Source organism: Lotus japonicus, chromosome 4 (genome assembly GCF_012489685.1).
Source record: "Lotus japonicus ecotype B-129 chromosome 4, LjGifu_v1.2".
Lineage (NCBI taxonomy): Eukaryota > Viridiplantae > Streptophyta > Magnoliopsida > Fabales > Fabaceae > Lotus > Lotus japonicus.
In genome coordinates, this window is record NC_080044.1 from 68,745,107 (window position 1) to 68,770,328 (window position 25,222).

The 25,222-nt window shown below is 36.2% G+C and overlaps 3 protein-coding genes across 4 annotated transcripts; 1 reads left to right on the top strand and 2 right to left on the bottom strand.

Annotated features, from left to right (window-relative positions):
• Positions 1 to 13: 13 nt before the first annotated feature.
• Positions 14 to 5,010, bottom strand: LOC130710171 (THO complex subunit 6). The gene is made up of 13 exons (XM_057559342.1): positions 4,648 to 5,010; positions 4,528 to 4,559; positions 4,339 to 4,434; positions 3,892 to 3,968; positions 3,633 to 3,678; positions 3,130 to 3,190; positions 2,986 to 3,039; positions 2,806 to 2,886; positions 1,901 to 1,940; positions 1,630 to 1,742; positions 1,110 to 1,220; positions 504 to 620; positions 14 to 346 (listed from the first exon to the last, which is right to left on the bottom strand). Exons 1-13 carry the CDS (start codon positions 4,840 to 4,842, stop codon positions 257 to 259), a joined length of 1,113 nt encoding a protein of 370 aa, XP_057415325.1. The 5' UTR covers positions 4,843 to 5,010; the 3' UTR covers positions 14 to 256.
• A 2,413-nt stretch (positions 5,011 to 7,423) lies between these two features.
• Positions 7,424 to 9,925, bottom strand: LOC130714616 (peroxidase N). The gene is made up of 4 exons (XM_057564526.1): positions 9,621 to 9,925; positions 9,289 to 9,474; positions 8,470 to 8,635; positions 7,424 to 8,035 (listed from the first exon to the last, which is right to left on the bottom strand). The coding sequence occupies exons 1-4, from the start codon at positions 9,846 to 9,848 to the stop codon at positions 7,614 to 7,616; spliced, it is 1,002 nt and encodes a 333-aa protein (XP_057420509.1). The 5' UTR covers positions 9,849 to 9,925; the 3' UTR covers positions 7,424 to 7,613.
• Positions 9,926 to 18,272: 8,347 nt separating this feature from the next.
• Positions 18,273 to 24,798, top strand: LOC130711435 (U-box domain-containing protein 34). Of its 2 annotated transcripts, none has more exons than XM_057561055.1 (9): positions 18,273 to 18,549; positions 19,267 to 19,388; positions 19,876 to 19,988; positions 20,696 to 20,823; positions 20,952 to 21,277; positions 21,402 to 21,503; positions 21,993 to 22,421; positions 23,174 to 23,923; positions 24,356 to 24,798. In XM_057561055.1, exons 1-9 carry the CDS (start codon positions 18,387 to 18,389, stop codon positions 24,545 to 24,547), a joined length of 2,325 nt encoding a protein of 774 aa, XP_057417038.1. In that variant the 5' UTR covers positions 18,273 to 18,386; the 3' UTR covers positions 24,548 to 24,798. The 2 variants fall into 2 exon arrangements, with proteins under 2 accessions (XP_057417038.1, XP_057417039.1); XM_057561056.1 differs by having other exon boundaries at positions 18,274 to 18,549; positions 20,982 to 21,277.
• Positions 24,799 to 25,222: the final 424 nt, after the last annotated feature.

Genomic DNA, 25,222 nt, shown 5'->3' on the forward strand with positions numbered 1-25,222 from the left:
TGACAATATTAACTTTCAAGAACTAATACGAATTTTAAATTTAGGGATTAAAATGGAGCAATAAAACTTTATCTACATATTGTAGTAGATTAGCATACTTGTAAGACATCCCGGTATACTAAATAAAAAACCATACACAACTTTGGCAGACCTTGCTTCTCTATTGTATCCCGAAGCTTGCCAATCATTGACTTGAAAATTGTGTCAAGCTCCTAGGCTTGAGATTTCAGAATTTTCAAACTAAGTGTGAACTTCACTAAATACATCGACAATGAAATGTGCACATGTGGCTGCCAAATTGTGAGATTACATCCACAAGACATCCATAACCTCCAACTGCCATAACCTGAAATAAATAATGCAGTTTAATGCAACAAATATCTATAAAATAAAGCAGAAAGCAACCAGAATCCCGTGCAGCAAGCTTTAGCTAACTAGTTAGTAACGGGAATAAATGTATGAATCTCATCTCAATACCAATCAAATTTTGAATCAGAACATACCCCAGCTGGGTTTAAGGAGATAGAAAAAGCTGATGGTGGAGCACACTGTATTTGTGAAAGGATCGCACCATTCATGTCAAAGCGATTGAGAAGAGGATCGGCACCAACTGTCAAAATCTGAAAGAGAGATACAAAAATTAATCTGAATATTTAACGTAAAATATTAGTGAGACTTACTAATATTATCAGAATAATTGATGAGTCAATATTCAGCAAAGGCCAACAATTCCCACATGACAGACAGCGAATAATAATTGAAATACTTACTGGTGACAAAGGAGTAAAAAATACATAGGTAAATTTGCACCAGAAAAATCTAAGGGCTGACAAGCAAAAATATAAGGACATAACCGGTATCCCAGAGGTTTTTTTTTTTTTTTAATCTAGAGCACCTATCCTTGCGTTTTGAAGTTTACTTATGACTCAATCAACTCTAACACCGCTAACATACCAGTTCAGTCCATTGCATATATAACACTAGATAAAACATTATTTAGATTAAATATTTCTAATAATAATGAATAAAATGGGAACACATCCTCCGCTCCCAACAAATGGGATAACCAATTTTAAAACAACTGGGGAGAAAAGAGATAGCCAACTCACTTGATTATTGTCAAATAACATGTCCTGTACAGAAGCACGAGTTGAAATCTTTGATACACACTCTGATGCAGGAAGATTCCAAAGTGATATATTCCGTCCACTACTGCAAGCCTGTAGAACGGTGACAAAAGTCCCTTAACTATGTACAGAACCCCAAGCTACAACGACACAGACCATATTCATCCAAGCATGTGTGCATTTTCACTCGTTTGCCCCAACACAAAGGACAATCTTAAAATGTGAAAACTATTCTGGTTTGAAAAATTTGAGTTGTTGATGATATAGAAAAAGTATCAGCAAAAGTAGTTTTCCCATATAACAATGATGCTGATTGCATGAAACAAGAAATAGTGTATCATAATTAGGAATAATGGTTATCCTATCCAAGTCTTAATTGCCAATATGCCATATACCAAAAAGAAGCCATTACATATGTAACAATTCTGATTTCCATAAAGAAGAAAGTGACTTCATTATCAAATATCTGTCTCATAACTTCACAAACTGACAATGCACTTACCAACCAGCTCTCACTTGCATCCAAAGCAATACAGCCAATGCATGAAACAGATCCTTTTAACTTCAAATGTTTTGCTGGATTAATCAGTTGGATACACTTCCCACTTTTGCAATCTAGTAAATATGATAAATACGGTAAATAAGCCACAGAAACATAAGTTCCCAATAAAGCTACTCCAATGTATTTGATTAACCAATTAATTTACATAAAGAATAAGCTTATTTTAACTTATTCTACTGTAGTAACTGGCACAAACAAAAATGAAGATTACCCCAAATTCGTGCGGTCCCATCCTCTGACCCTGTTATAATCTGAATGTTGATCAGAACGACTGATAGTTAAAATCTCAGACAACACATTGTGGGCACACAAGTAAGATTACTAAGCACAACAGAAATGGAAATAGAAGATGCTTTAGCAGTCCAAGGTTTTAACTTTTAAAAATTAGCGCACATATTCTCTAGCAGTAGTAGAGTAGTGTTACTTCTTCTATTACTAGTGCAAAGATTTAACACCGCATATAAATATAACATCGCATATAGAAGAAGTATATATCTCCCCTTTAACAGTATATATCTCCCCTTCTGATCATTTCCCCTTCAATGGCCTTCTATTAGGTATCTGTATTTGTTACAAATAAATATAACATCGCATATAGGGCCATAAATTTTTTAAAAATTAAAATAAATTTTACATAATATAACTGAACTCCATGTTATCTATCCATTTCCTTATTTTATAATATCATTATCTCCACTAGGACCACTACTTTTCCTATCTTTTATATTTTTGAATTATGAAAATTGCAAAAGATCGGCTACATACCACCATATTCTGTTGCTCATAAGTCCATAAACTAGTATCGGAAAACTTTTAATCAATATTCAATAATGCAAATATTCCTGAAAATACTTTATACTTTATAAACAAAAATTGCTATGGAGAAAAATGAACACTGTTAAACATATAGGGATGTTGCGTTAGTCTTATTGTTTTAGTTCTGTATCTTTAGTGTGTTATTATTTTAAATTATTTTGTAAAGCTACAAAAGCCTGTAACACAAGCTCTCTTTATTTAATAAAATTCAGAGCTGAACAGAACACAAACTCCATCCACTATAGGGTTTATCCCTCTGTTGAATTCAAATGACGAAAGTATAAAGTCAAGAGTCAAAACCTGATTATAAGTGTTGCGAGCAACTATACAATGCAAGTAGTCTGAGTGCCCCTTGAATACCATTTTTAATTTACCAGTTTCCTGAGAACATTACTACACGTTAGACCAGCGTCAACACAAATACAACTGTATCCAAGAAACTTCATGCACAAATTATATTCACCTTCCATGAATACATACCACATCCCAACAATATGCACAGGAATCACCAGAAGCAGCAAAAATAGATCCCCCCTGCAATTAAACAAGAATGTTTAAGCTCATACTTGATCATAAAATAACAAACAAATTAATGTGACAAAACAGTAAAGAAAAATCACACACCTGAGTATTAACAGCAATAGCATTATTCTCAGGGATAGGTGAAAGTGCACCCCAAGGACCTCTAAAAGACAACAGTGTGAGCATATAGAGGATTAACCAGGTAACCAAAACAAATGAAAAAATTGAACTATGGTCAATATAACACATGTTACTAACTTTCTGCATATGTCTAGATTGTCAGAATAATCCCTTTTTGTGACAAGTTTCAAGTCAGGCAAATACCAAAAAACATTGACAATTGTAAAATCTTATAAGATAAATAAGAAATGTTTCAAGTCAAGCTTATCTCCAAGTTGCTTTAAAATACAATTTTTTAGTGCAATAAGCAATAGTATCAAGTAAGAAGCCTGAATGTACAGGAGTATAGTCAGAGAATATACAGGAAATATTAATCAAATAACAGTGAAATCAATAAGGAAACAGACATCTTCTACTTCAGCAGTAATCATAGAAAATGTCTAGTTAACAAAGCTGAAGGGTGCAATGATTCTTGAAGAACTCACTTCTGCTGAGGATTTACCACATCAAGTACAGGCTTGATATCATTTCCTGAAATATTAAGGAATGACATATATAAGACATTACAAAACATCAATTTACAAGTAAAAAATAATAATGACGTTAGGAATATAATATGAAAAATCATTCATGAGTCTGTACCCAACACTAAGGCTTTTGGGATAGTTAGTTCATAGAGACGACTTAGCAGAATGGAGGTGAACAGCACAATAACCTAGTCAAATCAAATGCAAAATATATTACCTAGCGAAGAACCAGAACAATTTGAGCTTGTAAGGCCATTCCATCTCCATCCTCGAACCCGACCATCATCACCACAACTGCAAGGCAAAGCTACTGTCAGGAGTAGTAGTGCCACATGGTAAATTAAACACCCTCATCTATTTTAATACAGTCAACATGTTCGTATCATGCACGTAGCGAGACACAATCATTTCCGCACACATACGAATTGTATAAACATTCCACGTCGAAAGTTAACACCAAATAAAAGAAAACCATTATCTCAGCAAACAAAGAAATCACTGAACAGCCAGCCAACAGGAATACCCTTCCCTCTAAAACAAAAGTATTACGTACATAGCAAGTTCACAAACTAGCTCATCATGCAATTGATTCCTTCAAAATCACACCAAAGAGTGCAAATACACATTAAAAACATAAAATGCATAGCATAGGTATAGTTTGAACCTCAGCAACAGAGCATCTTCACCATCACCATAGAATTTGACATCATACGCCGGTCCATCATGCGCTTTAAAGATACAATCCGGTTCAGCAAATAACCTAGATCAATAACACAATACATTCCATGTGAAAACACAATTAACCCTAAAAACACTGAAATTAACTAAGCATAATAGCAGAACATGCACTTACTCATCTGTATCACTTTTGACAGAACCAATCGGCTGCAACAAATCACAAAAACAATGAAATCAGATTCAGTAGCTTCATCGAGTGGAAACAAAAAGCAGTGAAATGAAATGAGGTAGTTACATTGTTGAGGTTATAGGCGGAGATGGAGTATGCGGCGATGGAACCGTCGCTGGATGCGGCGATGAGAGAGTGGAGGTTAGGGGTTTGCGGAGGAGCCCAGGCGGTTCGGAAAACGGTTTGCGTTTGAATCTCACGCTCCTTCAGGATGCTTTCTCTGTACGCATCTTCGTCCCAGTTGGTGGCGTCACCGCACATTGTACTTGTACAGTTGCACCTCGCTCACTCACTGCCACTTCTCTGTGACGGTTTCTTCAGCTTTTCTTTCTCCTTCGGTGGTTGACTCTGCCACCCTCCGCCGCCGCGCGTTTGATAAACAAGCAAATGTATTTCAACGACGACGTTTGGACTTTGGAGAGCATTCATACTTCTCATTTCCTTTTCTTTTTCAGTAATAATATTTAGCAATGATTTTTAAAGAAATGTCAACAAGGGTTTTATTTGTAGGTTAGAGTATTCGTCGCCGACAACAATGACTAATTTTTCATTGGGGTGCTTACATAAAACGATAAACGGTTCATCACAATATGTGTTATATTCTCATTAGTGATGATCGAATCTCAACCTCATGGTTAAGAGATGAAGTGAACTAACTACTATATCATTTTTTATTGGCTTAATTGCACTTTTGGTCCCCCAACTATGGCCTTCCTGCGAAAATCGTCCCTAAACTTCAAAATTAGCAAAACTCGTCCCTCAACTATACACACAGTTGCACTTTTGGTCTTCCGTTAGCATTCCGTCAGAAAACTAACAGATTGGGACTAGTGACGGAGATAATCCGTCACAATTCACAATCCAGTCACCAAATTTCTTCATCTTCCTCAATATAACCACCACTCATCCCCCCCTCCTCATTCCTCACTTTCTCCATCTTCATCAACCTCAATCCCTCATCCTCCCCTCCCTTCTCCTTTCATTCCTCTTCACCCCTACCTCCCTCAACCATCAACACAAACTCTCCATACTGAAATTGAATTGGAGCGGATTGCTGGAGAGAAAGGGGTTTCAATCATCTCTGCCATCTGCCCTTCTGTTCTTGGTGTCGGAACCCCGCCACCACGCCTAGCCAGCAACCACCACGTCCTCCACCGATCCAAGCCCAGAAACGCCAACCTCCACCGATCCAAACCCAGAAACACCAGTGCTCCCCCCGACAACAACCGCAACCAGCACATAAACAAATCCCCCAAAACTCAATCAAAAATCAACATGAAGAAGATGAACAGGCAAGTGGGAGGGAGAAACTGAAGAAGAACACAACCTCGACGCTCTCCCTCTCAATCCCGCGACACCACCACCTGAGATCGGAATCTTTTTCGCTGGAGCTACCCTTATTCATCTTCCCCATCGTGTTTGGCTTTCCATACGAGAATCGATGCACCACCGCGACACCAGATCTGCATCGCACTAACCCAGATCTCGTTTGATGGTTGAGGGAGGTAGTGGTGAAGAGGAATGAAAGGAGAAGGGAGGGGAGGATGAGGGATTGAGGTTGATGAAGATGGAGAAAGTGAGGAATGAGGAGGGGGAGGATGAGTGGTGGTTATATTGAGGAAGATGAAGAAATTTGGTGACTGGATTGTGAATTGTGACGGATTATCTCCGTCACTAGTCCCAATCTGTTAGATTTCTGACGGAATGCTAACGGAAGACCAAAAGTGCAACTGTGTGTATAGTTGAGGGACGAGTTTTGCTAATTTTGAAGTTTAGGGACGATTTTCGCAGGAAGGCCATAGTTGGGGGACCAAAAGTGCAATTAAGCCTTTTTTATTTTGTTGATATTCTTATTGCACTAATAAATAAATTAAGGGCATGCTAGCATATTGCTACATGAGATAGTATATATTTTTGGGTAAAATTATATTCATTTTGATGTAGGTTAATTTTGATGTAGGTTAATAATTTAAATTTAATTGCACTTCTTGTCCAATACCCTAGAATGTGTGGCTGATAGTTTTGTTGTAAGTAATTTTAGTCCACTATAAGTGAGTTGAGGACTACATTAGTTGACGATGATATATGCGGCTTCGTTTAAATAAAAGTTTGAGTGGACGTAAACATATATTCATCTAACGTTACAAGTAGGTTGTGTTCACTGAATTTATTTTGGAAAGCGGAATTCATACGTGAAATAACGTTGCAACTGACTTGAACAAAAAGCGAACACACACAACATTTTTGGAACCGATACTAATTGATGGTAAGTTGATGTTATAATTAAGTGGGCTAGAATTGTTGGTAGCTTTGGAGGATGGGGAGAGTCGTCGCTTCATGTAAATTCTGTTAGAAATCAACTATTGGGTGTAGAAAAATTGGCTTGTGGAGCTCAAGGTGGTTAGTAGGGATGTGAGCTTCGTTGCTGATCGCTTAGCTTTTTTGGGACCGAATTCGTCGCCTCCCAGGTTCAAGGTCTTCGAGTTGCCGCCTCTGGAGGTTCAACACTTGCTTTTAAGGGATGCTCTAGGAATTAGTTAGTTGTGGGTCTTCTTTATGTAATTTTCCGATGCAGAAAAAAAAAATTAAACCAACCATTTGCGTCTGATTAGATGATGCTAAATAGGTAAAAGTTGGGGCTAACTATAATGAAAAAAAAATAATATATATATATATATATATACATATATATATATAATAGTGATGTACAGGATAACTTAATTGTGCTAGTGTAAACTAGGACATTCAACTGAAACTCTTTATTTATTTATAGTTTATATATATATATATATATAATAGTGATGTACATGATAACTTAATTGTGCTAGTGTAAACCAGGACATTCAACTGAAACTCTTTATTTATTTATAGTTTGTCTTTTATTGGGTTAGTTTCTCACGTTCCACATATGGGACCTGAAAAGCAAACCCCACTATCCCAAATTCCCTTACAATATTATAACAAGTGAGTTACACATAACCACACCAACCTAAGGAAACCATTTCATATTTTCCCAAGCATGATGCACATTTCTAAGAATTTATCACCCTGCAATTCTTCCTAATCTCTCCATCAGACCCAGTCTTTGGATTAATATTCCCCATCTTGATCATAGAATTGACAAAGTCTACAAAGAAAAGTGCAGCATTGTTGCTATAGCTTTGAACTAAAGGTTTGGTAGTTGAATTAGCGGCATCACTAGAAAACAGAATCTGATCAGAACTGAGAATGCCCTTTCCGCTGAGCAAGTTCTTGAAGTAGTGGTTGTCGAATAGATCCGACGAGTTCCGATCGAGGACCGCGGTTGTGTTTCCATCTCCATTTTGAGGACATAAATTTTGCAGATCGGTGAGCATGGTTGAGTCTAAGGTACTGTCTGGTGCACCTGTTCCTGAGAAGTTGGACAATCTGTTGCTGAAAAATACACACCTTGATCGGCCAATTGTATGAGCACCTTCAAAATTTTAAAATTGAACCAATGAGTAAATTAGTTAACAATACAAGAACAATTAAACTAACTTGAAATGTGTCCATATCCTTAATTAAATTTACTAGCTAGCTTTGAAGGGATTAGGATTCTAAGTTGTCCCTGGAAATTGTCATAACATGAGATTAGGATCCTGGAGTCCTCTCATGAGTCATGACATATAACAACGTCAAATGAAACATTTTGTGTATTTCTCTCGTTAGTATCATGTGAAATTTTCACATGAAAGGATTCTGATCCAGATCCTAATCTTTGACTATTTACAACATGTTTTGATCCAATTTTAGTAATTCATTCATAATCATTTTTCCCCTCACAAAAGCTATTTCTATTAGCTTCACAAAATTAGTTCTCTAAACATGGTAACATACCAAGTTTTCAAACACGTACTCCATCATTACCTGATAAAGAAACAACATCTGTGAGATTGAGGCCTACATTAGCAAATTTTGTAACGATTGAATCCAATGGATCAAATGGAGAAGGAAGCACTTGATTTGCCAATGATCCATTTGAGACTGTTCCATCTCTTCGTCCTAGCAGAACACTCCATGAAGGACCACCACTCTACAAAACATCAGGGGTGATATAATTATGGAAAACACAAAGAGTTTAATGGATATGCACTGACAGTGTAAAATAGTTTTACACAGTCATCCAACCAAAGCATGCCACATAGGAGAGATAATTGCATTTGACTTTAATTTTAATTAAAAGAATAAGATATTTTCTGATTTGGCGGAATTCAATTGGATGTCTGTGTAAAACTATTTTACACTGTCAGTGCATATCCATTAAACTCAAACACAAATTTATCACTTCATAAAAACTTTAAGCCTATATCTAGATTCATTATAGATTTATTAGTCCATGTTTGGAAATCATTTTTAATTGATTCTATTATCTAAAATCAATTATGGAGATAAGTCTTTGTAGATGGTTTCTGAGTGTCAGAATTAATTCCGAGAAGAATAAAAACTTAATCAAACATGTTATTATAGTTCATTGGAAAGTTATACCCTTCCAATAGTATAGGGATTTATACTATGAGATCTAGCTTGTATATCTAATTCTGTTATAATTTTTTTGTTACTTGTTGGCAACCATGTAGTAAGTTGTGATCAACTTTTCCAACTGGCTTGAGTTATTTATATTTCATTTCATGCAAAAACAATAAAAAAATTAATCTATGGATAATAGAGGGAATTGAATATAATTACTAGCAGAACAGAGTCTCTGGCAGCTATGGCTACTATATCAGCACAGGACACAACCCCATTACAAGCACTCTCCACTGAACTTTTGATTGTATCTATGACATCAAATCCCCTAACAGAGTTCAAGTTGGGAAGAGCAGACTTTTCAACATCATCACCACCATCTAGTAATATTGATCCATCACAACCCTGATAATGAAAGAAATTTGTAAGATATGATCAAATCAAAGACAAACTGTATCAATTGTGGTGTAACATATATGGTTGAAGGAACAATGCATACAGCATACATATAATAAATGAAACAATCATGTATATATGTTACTTAAACTTACATTGACAAAGCAATCATGAAAGTGAAGGCGAAGCAAAGAACCACCCATTCGCATTTCATTCATTAGAGCTTTTTTAACTTCTCTTCTTACTATTTTGAGAAGGCTAGGACATGAGGAGTTATAAAAATCTGTGGTGAGTTGGGACCTTACTGCCAAATGCAACAGGAGCATATTGATTAGCCAAAACCAAAAGTAGTAATAACTGCTTTTGCTACATGAACTCTTCATTGTTACTTTGCTAGTTCTAAGACAATTAAGCAAGGATAAAAATTATGCAAGAGGGCTAGGCCACGATGAATGTGGAAATGTAAAGGCTTAATTTATAGACAATGATACTAGAGATATTGAATTTATATATTCCCATATGGTCTCCACTTGACTTAATTTGCTTCTAAGTGCTGATCATGTTTGACTCAATTAACGAATACTTAAATAAACAAATAAATGAATCTATCTTAAATTAATCAAACTCGTAAATTGGAGGAGTTAATATACTAGGCTAAGGTTTAAACTGAGTTAATGAAAGTTCCTAGCTAGTTAGACACCACTACAAGAAAACAATTGAATACCCAAGGAAAGTTACACACACAACACATCATATCACTTGTCTTCCGGCATACTCCGGAATTACGTGCTGAGACACCCCGCACATCGGGCCCTCACATTCACCTAACCCACTTTCATTACCTACTATTGTAATAAGTATAACTCTCTTATACTTCATTTCAATATATTTTTTGACTTATAAAAAAAAGTAGGAATAAGTATGGGTGTTTGTGTTCTGTTTTTTAGTTTAATGGTGCCTTGTTGCGGCTAATAACCCTAGTGCTTCACTTGAACATTGGGCTTATAAAAAAAAGTGAGAGAACACCTCCTAAACCACTACAACTCTCTTACGCATTGTTTGTTTGTGTAGAGTTTCAAGAGAGAGAGAGTTAGAAGAGAGGGAGTTAGGGAAGAGATTGGGTGTTCCACCCTCGTTTGGTTGGCAGAGGGAGAGAAGAGACAAGATCTGAAATGTGGGACCCATGGCCTTTTTTAGGTCTCTTATATTTGCGAAGAGAGGGGAGGGGCTTTCACTAATTTTTTTACTTACCAATTTTACCCTTGGTTTTTCTTTCTTTTCTAGCATGTTAATTGCACTGCACTTTGGACTGTGGATTGACAAATCATTTCCGAAATAAATTAGATTGCTTGTATAAATAATTTTCTATTCTCCAAATTGTAGATTTCATTTTTTTCTAAAAAAAGTTTTTGCTGGAGGTAATTATCTACATTAAATTTAGTTGTTTAAACTGAAAATAATAATAATAATAATAATAATAATAATAATAATAATGTTGGGTTAAAATGTCATTTCATACAAAATTAATCTTCTCTTTTTTCACTCTCTATTCAACCAAACAAAGGGAGAGAGAAGCCACGTCATTCTTTCTCTTCATTCTCTCTTCTCAACTCTCTCTACTAGTCTACTCTATTTCTCACCCATTTCTCTCTACTCTATTTCTCTCTTTTAAACTCTCTCTACTCTATCTCTATCTTCTCTACCAAACAAAGCATTAGAGTGATGTAATAGAAGTGATAAACCTTCAATTAATGAGTTCATTATCCATCTTAAAATGCTAGTGTGTTGTTATGCTGGCAAGCTTCAGTGTGCTCGTTATCACATTCTATTAATCTATTCCATGTAATTGACAATTAAGTTTCCCGCCGCCTCTAAAGTTCATGAATCTCATGACACTTCAATAGTATATAATAATAATAGTATAACCTTAATTTCAGTTTTTGTGCATGCATACATCAAGAATATCCTCAGTTTTATTTATTTTAATCACCCCAATTTTACTTAATAAATACACTCATGCATGGTGCTTCTTACTTTAACTAGCTTCCCATGCTAACTTTATATCGGAGTCCAATCAGAGTTCTTCCTGTTGGGCTGAAAGTGGATGGCTATTTGATCCATTCACGGTTTATGTGAGCATTATATGCGCTGGAAACTTGTCCTTACTATATCTATTCAATGAGAAATTACAAACAATTCACAGCAATAAATAGATAATTGAATTTTTTAAATATTTAGTTGATGGTTTGATCCCTAAACGGTGTGTATTGAAAATGATTCGTTAGGAGACGCATAAATATTTTTGTGATCTTCGAGTTTTGAGAAGATTAATTTCATGACTGTCAGTTGTAAAAAATAAAATATTAAATGTGAAATTTTCTTTAATTGTATTTGGCAGACCCACTTATGGATACAGAATTCCACTTTTCTACAACTACCTCTTGACCTCTTCTAGCAAATCAAGTTAATTAAATAACACCTTCAAGCAGACCCAAGAAATTCCATTATAACAATATATGAATTCTTTTTTATAAGCGAAATTTTATTGTATAAAAGTAGAATGGACATTTTAACATAATACAGAAGAAAAATAAGATTTTTTTTTGTCAAAAGATAGTTTTGAAAAGCCTCAAGAGATGCTACAACAACTTAAACAGACAAAAAAAAAACAAGGCAAAAAGCAACCAGGCCCAACAGTAAAGAGTTCCTAATAATATCAGAGTGTGTAAGTAAACTCTAAATTTATATGGATTTTTTTTTACATGGCAGGGCAAGGCACAAACTACAATGAGGGAGCACGAAGGGAGCCAGGGAGGCCTTTGAGGCGTATATCTGGACGATGTCTTCGGTGGGTTGGTTCAAAAATGAATCACGGTGATATAGTTACTATTCCCCACTTAAGTTACGAAAATACCCATTTTGTCTTTTCACTTCCCTTCTTTCTCCTTTACTCTCAGCCTCTCCTAGCTAGTATCCAGCGACACGCGCCGCCGCCGCCTCCAACCCCTGCTCCAGCCTTCCACAGTCTCCTCTTATCTATCATCCTTCATTCCTTCTATGGATCCTCTCCCCCACCTAGCCATTTCACCATTTGTAGCATGTAGATTTTGCACATAGTTGAAGAACCCTCCAAAGTTGAAGCTTCCACGAAATGTCTTTTGAGAAAAGCTGGCATCCGCAAAAAGAAAGTTGAAAACCACACGGGCATTATTCTAAAACTCTGATAAAAAAAAAGCACTCAACAACCAAATGCTTAATATCTTAAGAAGGATAACTAGACATTGTACCTGTTCTGAATCAATTTTCCAAAACATGGTCAACCCAAAACAATGAATCACATCAATTATACAACAAACAAAATCATAATTCCCAGAAACAAGAGACGAGCTTGCTTTCCAGAAAAAAAAAAACAAGAGCTTTAATTCCTTTTTGTTTAATTCTAATTCTCTTTCAATTGAGTAGAGAGAGAAAAACTACACAATGTGCATAAAAATGAAGCCTTTATCATCAAAATGTAAAAGAAAATAGTGAATTTTCAGAGTTTGCTGGAAATAGCCAGAATTGAGGCAGGCAGAGAGAGAAGCATGGAGAAAAATTGAAACTTTATGCAAAGAAAGAGGGGGATTGCTTGCACAGTTATAGAGAAAAAAAGAAAAGGAGAAAAGGAGGAGGAAGGAGGGCTGCAGTGGCAGCACCGTGGACCAAACAGTGGTTAAGGACGGTGGTTCGGCGGAGGGAGAGAGTTGCACGGTGGTGATTCAGTATGGTGGGAAGGAGCTGCGGGTTGGGGATTTAACGAGAGGGAACAATGGTTGTTGGTGGCTTCGCCATTGAGCTTGAACGACGGTGGTGCTGGGCAAGGAAAATGAAAGACAGAGAAGAACATTCTGGAGAAGAAAAGAGGGTAAAATTGGAAATAAGCTATTAAAGTTAATTGAATCTGAACCGTTAATTTTTTAATTAATATATCAAAGGTGTATATTGAGCTGAACTACGGTGATTCAGTTTTTAACTGTCACACCGAAGCCAACACCGTATATCTGTTATATTTCTGTAATTTTTTTTGAAGGGCCATCAACTTTCCAACAATGGCTGCCGGAGGATTACACCTGATGGAAGATGGATTTTTGTTGTTTATTATAGTGGTGGTGATGGATTTTTGTTGTTTATTATAGGCCTTTGAGGCGTATATCTGTTATATTGTCTGTTTTACATTATTTAGAAAAAAAAGCTTAAAGGGTCCAAAGGCCCCTGAAATTACAAAGGGAATCAAATCCAGGACCTAGAAAATTTTTGCATCAAATTGGGTCCCTAGAAAACTTTTTTTAATTCAATTAAGGCCAAAGTGTGCCAGAGCCCAATTTTGTCCTAGTCAGCTTATCCACGTGGCTTTTTTTTATTTTTTTTAATTAGAAAAATTAATTAAAAATAAAATTTTAATTCCAACTCACTTAAGTCAGCAGAAAAAAAACTTAATAAAATCCTAATCTAAACAAAAATCTCTAATCTAAACATAAAATCAAATCCCTAAACATAAAATCAAATCTCTAAACTGAACATAAAATCAAATCCCTCAACTCAAATAATATCAATTCAGCCCCAAATTAACCCTATCCATCCATCGTCAGCCCCAATTCAACCCTAACGAAGAACACCTCCACCTCCACTCGAACAGCGGAGCACGAGGAACACCTCCACCTCCACTGGAATGGCGGAGCACGAGAAGAGAAGGGAGAAAATGAATTCACAGGACCACGAAGCTTCAAAGAAAGTGAAGAACCATAGGGTCAGTTGTCGTTCATCCACCTCGTGCCCTTCACCCTCACTGTCACGCAAGACTTGTGGCTGTGGGAAAGAGGTTATTCTCTACCGATCTCATTCCAGTAATAACCCAGGAAAGCTATTTTGGAGGTGCCCTGATTGGAGGGTAATTTCTTCTGTATCAATACATGTATTTTAATTTCTCTGCCTTCTGGTTCTGGTTGTAATGTTTGATTTTGAAATTGTTCCAGGTGAAAGGGTCTTGTGGGTTTTTCGAGTGGGATAGAGGTGTTGCTAATGAAGATGAAGATGGTATGGAGGGTTCTTCAAATCTGAATGAAGACATTAATGACATGATGGAAAAAAGAATTGCTAGTTTGAGGGAAGAGCTTCACGAAATGCTGCAGAAGACAATGGTCAAGTTATGTGAAGACATGAATGAGAAGGACAAAAAAATTGAGAGGATGAAGATGAAGCTGAAAAGAGAGGGATTCAAGATTAATGTGCTATTGTTCTTATTAGGCATTGCTTTGGCTGTAGCAGTGTCAAAGTTCTTCTAGGAATGGGGTGTGTTGGATTTATGGTTTAGGTTGTCATGTATTCTGTTGTTTATCCTCTTATGTGTTCTGTTGTTGGACTTAGAGTTTAGGATGTTATGTGTTGTGTTATTGTTGATCTTTTTAGGCATTACTTTGGTTGTAGCAGTGTTAAAGTTACTTTGTATTGAATGAAAATGTCCTATGTAATGAATGCAATCTCCAGATGAGACATTAATACAATATGTGTTGGTTGTTTGGAACATTAATGCAACATGGATCTTGTTGTTTTCCCTTGCAGTGTTTCATGAGTTATACAATATGTGTTGGTTGTATTGAATGTCAAAGTTCACACCCTGACTCACAAAAAGGTATAGTTGGTGCCCTGTTTTGGCAGTGTATGCACATGATGCAGAATTGAGATAATGCTTAATAAACAACAATTCTTATAGAAAACACAACCTCAAAACATGTGAGTCTTGAACATAGAAAATGAGAGTCCTAAAGCAAATACAAAAGTAATGGAAAGTAATGTCATCCAAGCATTTCATTACAATAATGGTGCTGTGGTCCCATTTTCCACTAAATAATACTAACTATTACAAAAAAGACAGATATGAGCATCCAAAGTTGTCCTGCAGCATCATGTGACCTTCACTTTCTTCAGATATGTCAGACTCATAATCACTCTCAGCAAGGAATTTTCCTTTTCCCTTATCAGGAACTTCCCTAACATGTGTTCTCCCAGTTGGAGCTTCCTCAGTCACACGAGTCACTTCCACTTCAGGCAGTGTAACAGAAGGAATGCCCTCCACTTCCTCAATAACATGTGTCTCCTCCACTTCCTCATTAACAGGAATCTCTTCAACTTCAGCATTCTCATGACTGACTTCCACATCAGGAATCACAGTACTGACTTCCACATCAGGAATCACTTTCCCAGTGAAAGCTTGCCCAGTCACTTCCACTGCATGCAAGTCTTCATCAAGCAAATCAGCATATTCTTCTTGCATCTCTTCCATTGCAGGCAATTCTTCAGGCAATTCCACAGTATGTTCCAGGTATATATCAACCACCCCCCCAGAAGCCATTGCATAACTAACAAGTTCCATTGCATCCTTATCATCCAGTATCTTCTTTAAGCCTTTTTCAAACCTCAGTTCTGACTTGCACCACCACAATTTGTAAGCATCATGAGGATATCCCAGGTCTTCCTTCATAGTAGATTTGATGGAGAAGTATGAGAACAAATCAACATCCCCATCAATGTCAACTGACTCTCCCCCATCATATGTCATAGGAATGCCTCTAAAACGACCCTTGTGGTGGATTCGGGTTTTGATCATACCTTCTGCCATTCCTGCGAAAGGAACCCTAACTCGTTAAGCAAGTATTCACCCAACAAGTCAGCAAGTATTCATCCCCAACAAAGAAGAAGAAAGCATGGTATTCGTCCAAACAAAGAACAAGTACGCAAGTATTCATACCTTTCTAAATGCAGCACACCTTGGAAGTTCCTTGTTCTTCGCTCCCTCAGTTTGTGCTCGTTGTTCTTCGCCTTACTCTTCGATCTTCGCCTTCTTCGTCGATTCCTGGAGGTGTTCGTTGTGGCCGCCATTCGAGTGGAGTGGAGGTGTTCTCTGGAGGTGTTCTTCGTTAGGGTTGAAATTGGGGCTGAAGATGGATAGATAGGGTTAATTTGAGTTAAGGGATTTGATTTTATGTTCAGTTTAGGGATTTGATTTTATGTTTAGATTAGAGATTTATGTTTAGATTAGGATTTTATTAAGTTTTTTTTTTCTGCTGACTTAAGTGAGTTGGAATTAAAATTTTATTTTTAATTAATTTTTCTAATTAAAAAAAATTAAAAAAGCCACGTTGATAAGCTGACTAGGACAAAATTGGGCTCTGGCACACTTTGGCCTTAATTGAATTAATTTTTTTTTCTAGGGACCCAATTTGATGCAAAAATTTTCTAGGTCCTGGATTTGATTCCCTTTGTAATTTCAGGGGCCTTTGGACCCTTTAAGCCAAAAAAAAATCCATTATACTTGCTATGTTTTATTTATTTATAATATCATTTACTATAATTTAGGCTTAAATACTCTAAAAGTCCCTATAATTGTAAAGGGAATCAATCCTGGTCCTCAAAATTTTTTTGCATCAAATGTAGTCCCTAAATTTTTTTTTTAATCCAATTGGCTCCAAAGTGTGTCTGTTGCTTATGTGTCAATTTTTTTTTGCCACTAAGCATTTCCACGTGGCTTTAAGCCTAATTAAAACCTAAATGAACCTCTCATCAAAATTAAATACATAATCTTCATCTTCATCATTCTTCAATCCTCAAAACAAAACAAGAATCAGAAAAATTCAGAGAAAAAAAGCAAGTACTTCCTCACAGAAACAGATTAGCAAAAGCTCAAAATAAAAACCCATCTTAGGCAACTCCTGTATCCTTCACGAGCCCAACAACCTTCACACTATATCTCCTCTAACAGGAATTTTCAGCAGCCAATCATAGGATTAGGAAGCAATAGATTTCAAGCCACCGGATTCATGGTCCATTCATAAATAGAATAAAGGAAGCCTTTAAACAAACCTTGTCCATCTTTGGCATCCTGCTGCAACCCATAATTTAAGAAGAACCCAGGAGATTTCAGAAAACAAAGCCGAGAAACTGAACAAGAGAACGAAGAGGAACTTGAAACTGAACGCCTCCAAAACCCACTCGCCGGAGAAGACGGCAGTGGCGGCGCCGGAGTTGACGGCGGCCGATCATCAAATTGATTTAGGGGGTTTGAAGCTGGCTTCAAGGGGAGTCTAGTCGTGATGTTGGTTTCACCTTTGGCTCAACCATCTCGCCGGAAAATAGGAGAGAAATTGACGTCGTCGTGGTGGTTCAGTCTCTAATTCTCGTCACTTTCTCTCGTCGTACTTCTCTGCTCCTTCGTCCATGGGGCTTGTGGATGGAGCTAGTCGGAACAGAGGAGGCTACGGTGGTGGTGTGGCCGGTGGTGGCTCTGTTTCGTTCTTGCCGAAGACAGGGGGAGAAGAAGGAATATGCTTGAGTGGTGGTTGTCACGTTGGGGAGAGGAAGAAGTAGCATGGTGGTATGGTGGTGTGGGTACTACACCAGAAAAGGGAAGACAAGAAGGAGGTCGGTCGTGTGTGATGAAAAGAGATGACAAATTAGGGTTTTAATTTGGGTTTAATTTTAATTTTTTAAAATCATTTACACATATGCATTAAAAATATAAAAGTAATCCACCTGGAAATACAGATTGGACAAAATTCATGCCACATCATGCTCAAACACACTTTGGAGTCAATTGGATTAAAAAAATAAATTTAAGGACTACATTTGATGCAAAAAAAATTTAGGGACCATGATTGATTCCCTTTACAATTATAGGGACCTTTGGAGTATTTAAACCCTATAATTTATTGTCTTTTTCCAACCACACCAATTTACAAGTTACAACTGTAAATGTCAGAACATAACAGAAAGTCAGAAAACTATAAACTCAAAGGTAGAGAACAGAACACAGTGAAGAAGGTAGTAAGTCAATTCATTACTCATCCATCAAACATACACCCACCCCACTTGTCCTTTCTTACAGAAAAATGGCCACCCTGAGATCGGTTGCTGTCGCCGTCAGTGGCGGCTCCGGCGCCGCCAAGGGTAGCCGGCGAGCTGTTCAGTGGGCGGTGGACAATCTCGTGCCTCAAGCAGATAGGTTCATCTTAGTTCACGTCATCCCCAGAATCTCTTCAATTCCAACCCCAAGTAACGTGCCTCAACCCCATTCTTCAATCATATATTCACTATTGTTCTTTCTAGCTCATACCTACTACAAATTTCAAAAGGAAAAAATAGTTTTTTTTTTGTTTACTTCAATTTTGAATTGGCTGTAGCAGAAAACAAGGATTTTTTTTTTCTTTTGAAGTACTGTTGATGGTTAAAAAATAAATTTTTAAGTTAATTGGGCAGGAGAAATTATACTTGAGAATGAGCTGGACAGGATGCAGTATTAGTGCAATGTTTGGTTTTGTAGTTTGTATCATTGTAAAGTTTGTTTCTTCTAATATCATGTAGGTTGTTTGGAGAACCTTTTATAATTTATTTTAAAGCCAAAATACAATCCGGGGAGAAGCTTTTCTGAGTAGATTCTGGATGTCAGAACTCTGATTATGAGAAAAAATAAACTGATTCGAATAAGCTAATTTTTGTCAAAACGACACGACTAGTATTTGAAGATGATTTTGAGTCTCAAACCATGATTTGAATAAAAAATAAAAAGTGTTTTGTGTTAATAAATTGTTGCTTTGCTGTTAAGTTGGATCATGATTTGCAAACTATTATCTAATTATGTTTATGTTAGGCAATCACATTTTTGTGATACATGTACCTGTTTAGCGTGTGTTGTTAATTATATGTGATGACTAGACATTGATTTTGATGACTGTAATGTATTGGTGGTGTTTTGGGATTTCTAATTCACAGCTGGAGAGTATATTCCCGTTTCGGAAGCAGATGCCGATGCCTTTGCAACTTATGTGGAGGATGTGAAACAAAAGTCTGAACAAGTCTTTGTTCCATTCAAGAAGCTCTGCGAATCAGAGATGGTGTGTTGTTCTGAAAAAGTGCATGATATGATTTTTAAAAAATAAAGATATGACTATGAAAATATACTGATGTAGCTTAAATAAGAAATTTTCATTTATATGTAAAAATATACCTGTGGCTATTCATGATTGTGCAATTTGAGAGTATCAGATCTCTAACTCTTTTAGTCCAGATTGACAGAATAAGATTATTGCTTTGGAAGAGGTAATTGGTGTATACAACAGGTCTTAAACCTGTATCTCGGATTATCCAAGCAGTAACCCTATCAAGTCAATTTGTGTCTATCTTTTTCTTAATACACATTGAGTAGGTGCTGCCCTATCAAAGTATGTGGATGTATATGAAAAGAAAGATAAGCATAAACATGAGAAGATCATTTTCCATACAGACATCAGAACTTTCTTTATTTGTTTATGGGTCTGTGCTAGTTTCAACTTGGGATTGAAAATGAGGCATGAGAATACGATTAACATGGGAATTTTTTAGATGGAAACCATGCTGCTAGAAGACGATAATCCTGCAAATGCACTTCTTGGATTTGTCTCAGAGTCCGGGGTCCAAACTTTAGTGCTGGGTGACTCGTCAAATTTCATTACAAGGTATTAAAGCAAACATTTTGTCTTTCCATTTTATTGCTATCAGCCCCTGCACAAGAACCGTACAACATTGTACTCCATCTTGTCATGAACCAACTACCCCCAAAACTTTATAAGTTGTTTGGAAATCCATTGGAAACCTTTCCATCATCCGTCCATGAGTTCCATTGTTCCAATGCAGAAAAAGTAGAAGCAAAAAATTGGCTTGTTTACTTGAACGTCCATTTCAGTTATGTCAAACTTTTTATCAAACATACCCTTAACCTGTTAGATGAAAACATATGAATAAGTTTATATCTAACATGTCTATCTCAAATGAAGTTTCATAACTATTCTACTATATAATAATATAACTTACAATGATGGAAATTATAATGTGCTTTCATGTAATAGGTAAGCTTCATTTTTCCTTCCTTTATGTATTTGGTTGTTTAATTAGTGTTTTGGAACCAGAAGTTTGGACACTTATATGCTAAACCTGTCGCTACAACCAAAACCTTCCATTGGAAGCACAATGAAATTAATTTTTACAAACAGTTCAGCAAAGAAAGAGAAGGGATAGTAAAGCAATGTAGAACTGTTAGAAATATAAATATAAAACCATTTGCTGTTGGGTATGGGCCACATGAATGGTTTTATATTTTTATTTCTAACAAGAACAATGCCCCTTTTACTTAGCTTCTCCTAAATTTGAGTTTTTCTGCCTCCAGGAAGCTAAAAGGACCTGGGATACCAAATACCATTCTAAGATGTGCTCCTGACAGCTGTGATGTATATGTTGTATCTAGAGACAGAATTATATCAAATTTAGCTGATTCTTCATCTTCAAATCCTCATGGTATGACTGAAGTTCTTGCATTTCAATTTCTTAGTTTCTGCAGCTAACCCCTAATTGTGCGGCCATCATCTATTTGTTTTTTATGATGCTTATTATAGAATTGAGATCCTGAATAAGTTGTTGTCAAGTTTCTGGTTTTCTTATTTTTCCTTCAACAGAGACTAGCACAAGCTACTTCATGTCTACTCAAGTAAATAAAGCAAACTATGGTGCTGGCTTTGGTGGAGAAATGTCTGGAATTAATTCATCCTCAATGGAACCCAAAATTCTAAAAAATTTCAGATTTTTATCATTATCAGACCGTAGTTACATTGGTCTGCAAACAAATAGTCGTAGGAGTTCTTTTGAGAATTCTATCCAAAATGAAGAAGAAATTCCAGAATACATCGGAGATGATGTTGAAACTATTAGCCTCCACTCATTTGATTCCATTGCTTCTGCACAACTGGAACAGGTAACTTCATTTCTTTTTCTTGGTTAAAAGGAACCGTGGGAGTGTGGGCTCACAGATTAAACATGAATTTGCAATAGTTTGTGATGACTGATGAGTGGTGTTAATATGATGTGTATTTACGCAGTTAGGCATGCAAGAAGAAGCAGAACGGCTGCAGCTGGAGTTGCGGAATACCATTGCCATGTACAGACAGGTTTGTGAAGACCTAGCTCGTGCTCAAAGCAAGGTGAGAGTTCGATAATATTTGCTTTCTCTTTTGTTTGTAGAAAAAAATACAAATCCTGGTCTCTGATTCAGCTAAACTATCTCCTTTATTCCTCCTTTCTCCATTTGCAATGCCTAAGCTGATGCCTACAAAAGGTATCACTGTAAATAATCTGTTAAATGAGTATATTGTTTTGCCATAAGAACATATACTAGGCATTTTGTGTTTACACTTTGGATAGCTAAATCTGATCTGCTTTGAAATAATAATAATAATAATAATAATAATAATAATAATAATAATAATAATAATAATAATAATAATAATAATATTCAGACATAAATGTATGCCGCCACACCCATGTCTGCTTCATTGTGGCACAGTTACTAAAATTAGAGCTAAATCTATCATTTAGAGCTTTGGCGCTCCACATTGCGTCTGCCTAATCAAGGACATTTATGGTTTTATGACATGATTTATCTCTTTTCACATCCATGCCTTCACTTTCAGGCCTCTTTACTTTCTTCTGAGTCTCTTGAAGATTCTAAAAGAATAAATGCTTCCCTGAAAAGAGAGGAGAATTTGAGAAAGATTGCTGCTGAGGAGAAAACAAAGTATTTAGAAGTCAAGAAGGAACTTGAGGAGGCAAAAAATGTGCTTGCCAAAGAATCATATGAAAGACAGATGGCTGAGCTTAATGTCCTTAAAGAATCCATAGAAAAACAGAGAATTGTGGATACATTGCTCTCTAAGGACCGGAGATACCGAATGTACAGCATGGATGAATTCAAGACAGCGACAAACAACTTCTCAGAGGACTTGATGATTGGTGAAGGTGGGTACGGGAAAGTATACAAGTGCAATCTTGATCACACACCAGTGGCTGTAAAGGTTCTGCATCATGATGCAATCAACAAGAAAGAGGAGTTTCTAAAAGAGGTTTTCTTTAAGCTTTGTTTTTTCTTCCTTTTAATTTTTTTATGAGATTGAGTTTATGAGACTTATTAAATTGTCACGTTATATGATGTATATTGGAGGAGAAGATAATTAGTTCAGTTAGATAAGTTACACAATTAGATATCAGTTGCAGTTAGTTGTCAATTTCTCTCTCTGTTAGTTACTTAGTTAGATAAGGACAACTAATTAATTGTAGTCACACTCACTAGTGTACAAATGAGCTCGGTTATAAACACATATATACCTTACTCTGCCTTAGTTGTATGCTATTCAATCATAAGTTGAATTTCATTTCTCTCTCAATTTCAATTTCTCTGGGATTTGAAGTTTACTTAGAATATAGTTCTTCATGTCATATTCTAAAACTTCTAGAGCATGAACTGGTTTTTAAAACTAACAAATGCAAGCTCAAGTATTCAAGTCTTGCGGAAGTTTTTAGAAGTTACTATCCCACTACCTTCCGGAAAAGTTGTGCGATAAATAGTTACAAACTCAGCTAATCCTTGACTGGTGTAGCTTCATCAGGGTTTATTCTTTGTTCTCTGTGAGCAATAGCCCCCATTTGAAATCTTTCTTATTTAAAAGTTAAAGTTCTAGACTTGCACTCCCTTTGGAGTAAATTTCCATTGCTTCCTAAAGACATGTGCTTTTCAAATATCTCAAATGTATTTAATTTTTTAATGCTGCAATAACAAGATCAAGTGTTTCTTCCTAAATTGTCTTATTTGTTGCAGGTTGAGATTCTCAGTCAGCTACACCATCCAAATATGGTTTTGTTACTTGGAGCCTGTCCTGAGAATGGTTGCCTTGTTTATGAATACATGGAAAATGGAAGCCTTGAAGACTACATTCTCAGCAAAAATGCAAAACCACGACTTCCTTGGTTTATTCGATTTCGTATTGTTTTTGAAATGGCTTGTGGCCTTTCATTCTTGCACAACTCGAAGCCAGAGCCCGTTGTTCACAGAGATTTAAAACCTGGCAATATCTTGTTAGACAGAAATTATGTGAGCAAAATTTCAGACGTTGGTTTAGCTAAACTCCTTTTCGAAGTTGTGCCTGACAATATTACAGAGTACAGAGAGTCGGTGCTTGCTGGTACTATCCACTACATGGACCCGGAATATCAGAGAACCGGCACTGTTAGACCAAAATCAGATGTATATGCTTTTGGAGTTATAACTCTCCAGCTAATAACTGCTCGCCATGCACGTGGACTCATTTTGACTGTTGAAGATGCGATCACAAATGGCTCCTTCCGTGATATTTTAGATAAATCAGCTGGAGATTGGCCCCTGGATGAGACATTAGAATTAGCTCAAATTGGCCTTAAATGCACTGCACTTAGATGCAGAGATAGACCTGAACTTGACACTGAAGTTCTTCCACTTCTCAAAAGACTTTCTGATATGGCAAATGCTAGTGAAAAGATGGGAAGAAGTAGTACATGCACGCCAAGCCAGTATTATTGTCCAATCCTTCAGGTATAATCCTGCACTTATACGATGAAGGGCATGTTTGGATCATCATTACCATAATTGATTTTGAATAAAATTTATAATGGGAAAAGTGAGTTGAATGTGCAGTGATTTATTTTTGGATACGTGATGTAAAAAATGATTTTTGCAGGGTAATGTTGTGAAATCCAGTTGTAAAATCTCACAGCTGATTATGTTTATAGAAGCTACTCTTTCTAGCTTCTACGCATGATTAATTATGGGACTGACATCAATTCTCTGAGATTACTCATAAACATTTATACTGTCATCCAATAGTGATGTTGCTCAATGAGAATTGATTCAGAGGTTCTGGAGAACCAAACAGACGCGAACATTTGGTTGTTGTGTTTCATATCTTTGTGATGCATGCCCTTTTCATATTTTTGTTCATTCTTGGCTGAATTGTGAGTGATGCAGGAAATTATGGATGAGCCGCATATTGCTGCAGATGGTTTCACTTATGAGTACAGAGCAATCAAGGCATGGCTCAGCAAGCACAATGTATCACCAGTGACAAAGGTTAAACTCCAGCATTCTGAGTTAACTCCAAACCACACTTTACGTTCTGCCATTCAGGAGTGGAAGTCAGGAGCAACCTCTCTTTATTAGCATGCTGTGAATTCCTTCCCTCTCATCTCAATCTACTTTTACTGGAAGCATAAAAATTGTTTGAAATTGAATTGTACAAAAGTTTTGTATAACAATTTTCGGAATATAGATGCTCATGCTGCAAATTGTTTTCATAGAGATTGTATAGAAGCTTTTCTTAAGCCATTGTATTCAGCCAAATTACTGACATTTGTTGCATAAGAATGTAAGTTTATTATAGATGAAATAATAACAGTTAAGATATTCATGTATGTTAAGACATTTTCCATAAGTATTGGCATTAACATATTATTATGATATAAAATGGACTTTTATTGCTTTATGCTATGAAGTTATTACATTACCAATGGGATCTTTACGCACCACCCTCAAGCAAGTGAAGATATGTAATGCAATGGGCCTATTATAACACTTGTTAAAAATACTATTCATCAGAAATAAAAGCAATATAGTAAACAGTATTTTATTTGAAATATAGATAACCTGCTGATTAAGCTTTGGTTCAATATAAGAGAGATAAGAGAGATAAATGGTTTGCCTTTGAAGCCTTGTTAGTTGTTAATTATTTCAAATGTTAATATTTTTAATGAATAATAAATTGATAAGTTTGCATTTTTTTATGTTAGTTAAATTATCTTTTTGAAACCCAGTCACCTCTAATCATGTATCTTGACC

Bases quoted from the DNA above. Each gene is read 5' to 3' on its own strand.
- LOC130711435 (XM_057561055.1), top strand. From the start codon at position 18,387: ATGGCCACCCTGAGATCGGTTGCTGTCGCCGTCAGTGGCGGCTCCGGC. The intron at 18,550-19,266 runs GTAACGTGCCTC...TCTAATTCACAG, and splicing joins CTCTTCAATTCCAACCCCAA to CTGGAGAGTATATTCCCGTT. The intron at 21,504-21,992 runs GTGAGAGTTCGA...CTTCACTTTCAG, and splicing joins TAGCTCGTGCTCAAAGCAAG to GCCTCTTTACTTTCTTCTGA.
- LOC130710171 (XM_057559342.1), bottom strand. From the start codon at position 4,842: ATGTGCGGTGACGCCACCAACTGGGACGAAGATGCGTACAGAGAAAGC. The intron at 3,191-3,632 runs GTGAGTTCTTCA...GTTGTCTTTTAG, and splicing joins GTGGTAAATCCTCAGCAGAA to AGGTCCTTGGGGTGCACTTT. The intron at 347-503 runs GTATGTTCTGAT...TATTTATTTCAG, and splicing joins TCTCCTTAAACCCAGCTGGG to GTTATGGCAGTTGGAGGTTA.
- LOC130714616 (XM_057564526.1), bottom strand. From the start codon at position 9,848: ATGAAGAGTTCATGTAGCAAAAGCAGTTATTACTACTTTTGGTTTTGG. The intron at 8,636-9,288 runs GTAATTATATTC...GATGTTTTGTAG, and splicing joins CCAGAGACTCTGTTCTGCTA to AGTGGTGGTCCTTCATGGAG. The intron at 8,036-8,469 runs GTAATGATGGAG...AAAATTTTGAAG, and splicing joins AGATGTTGTTTCTTTATCAG to GTGCTCATACAATTGGCCGA.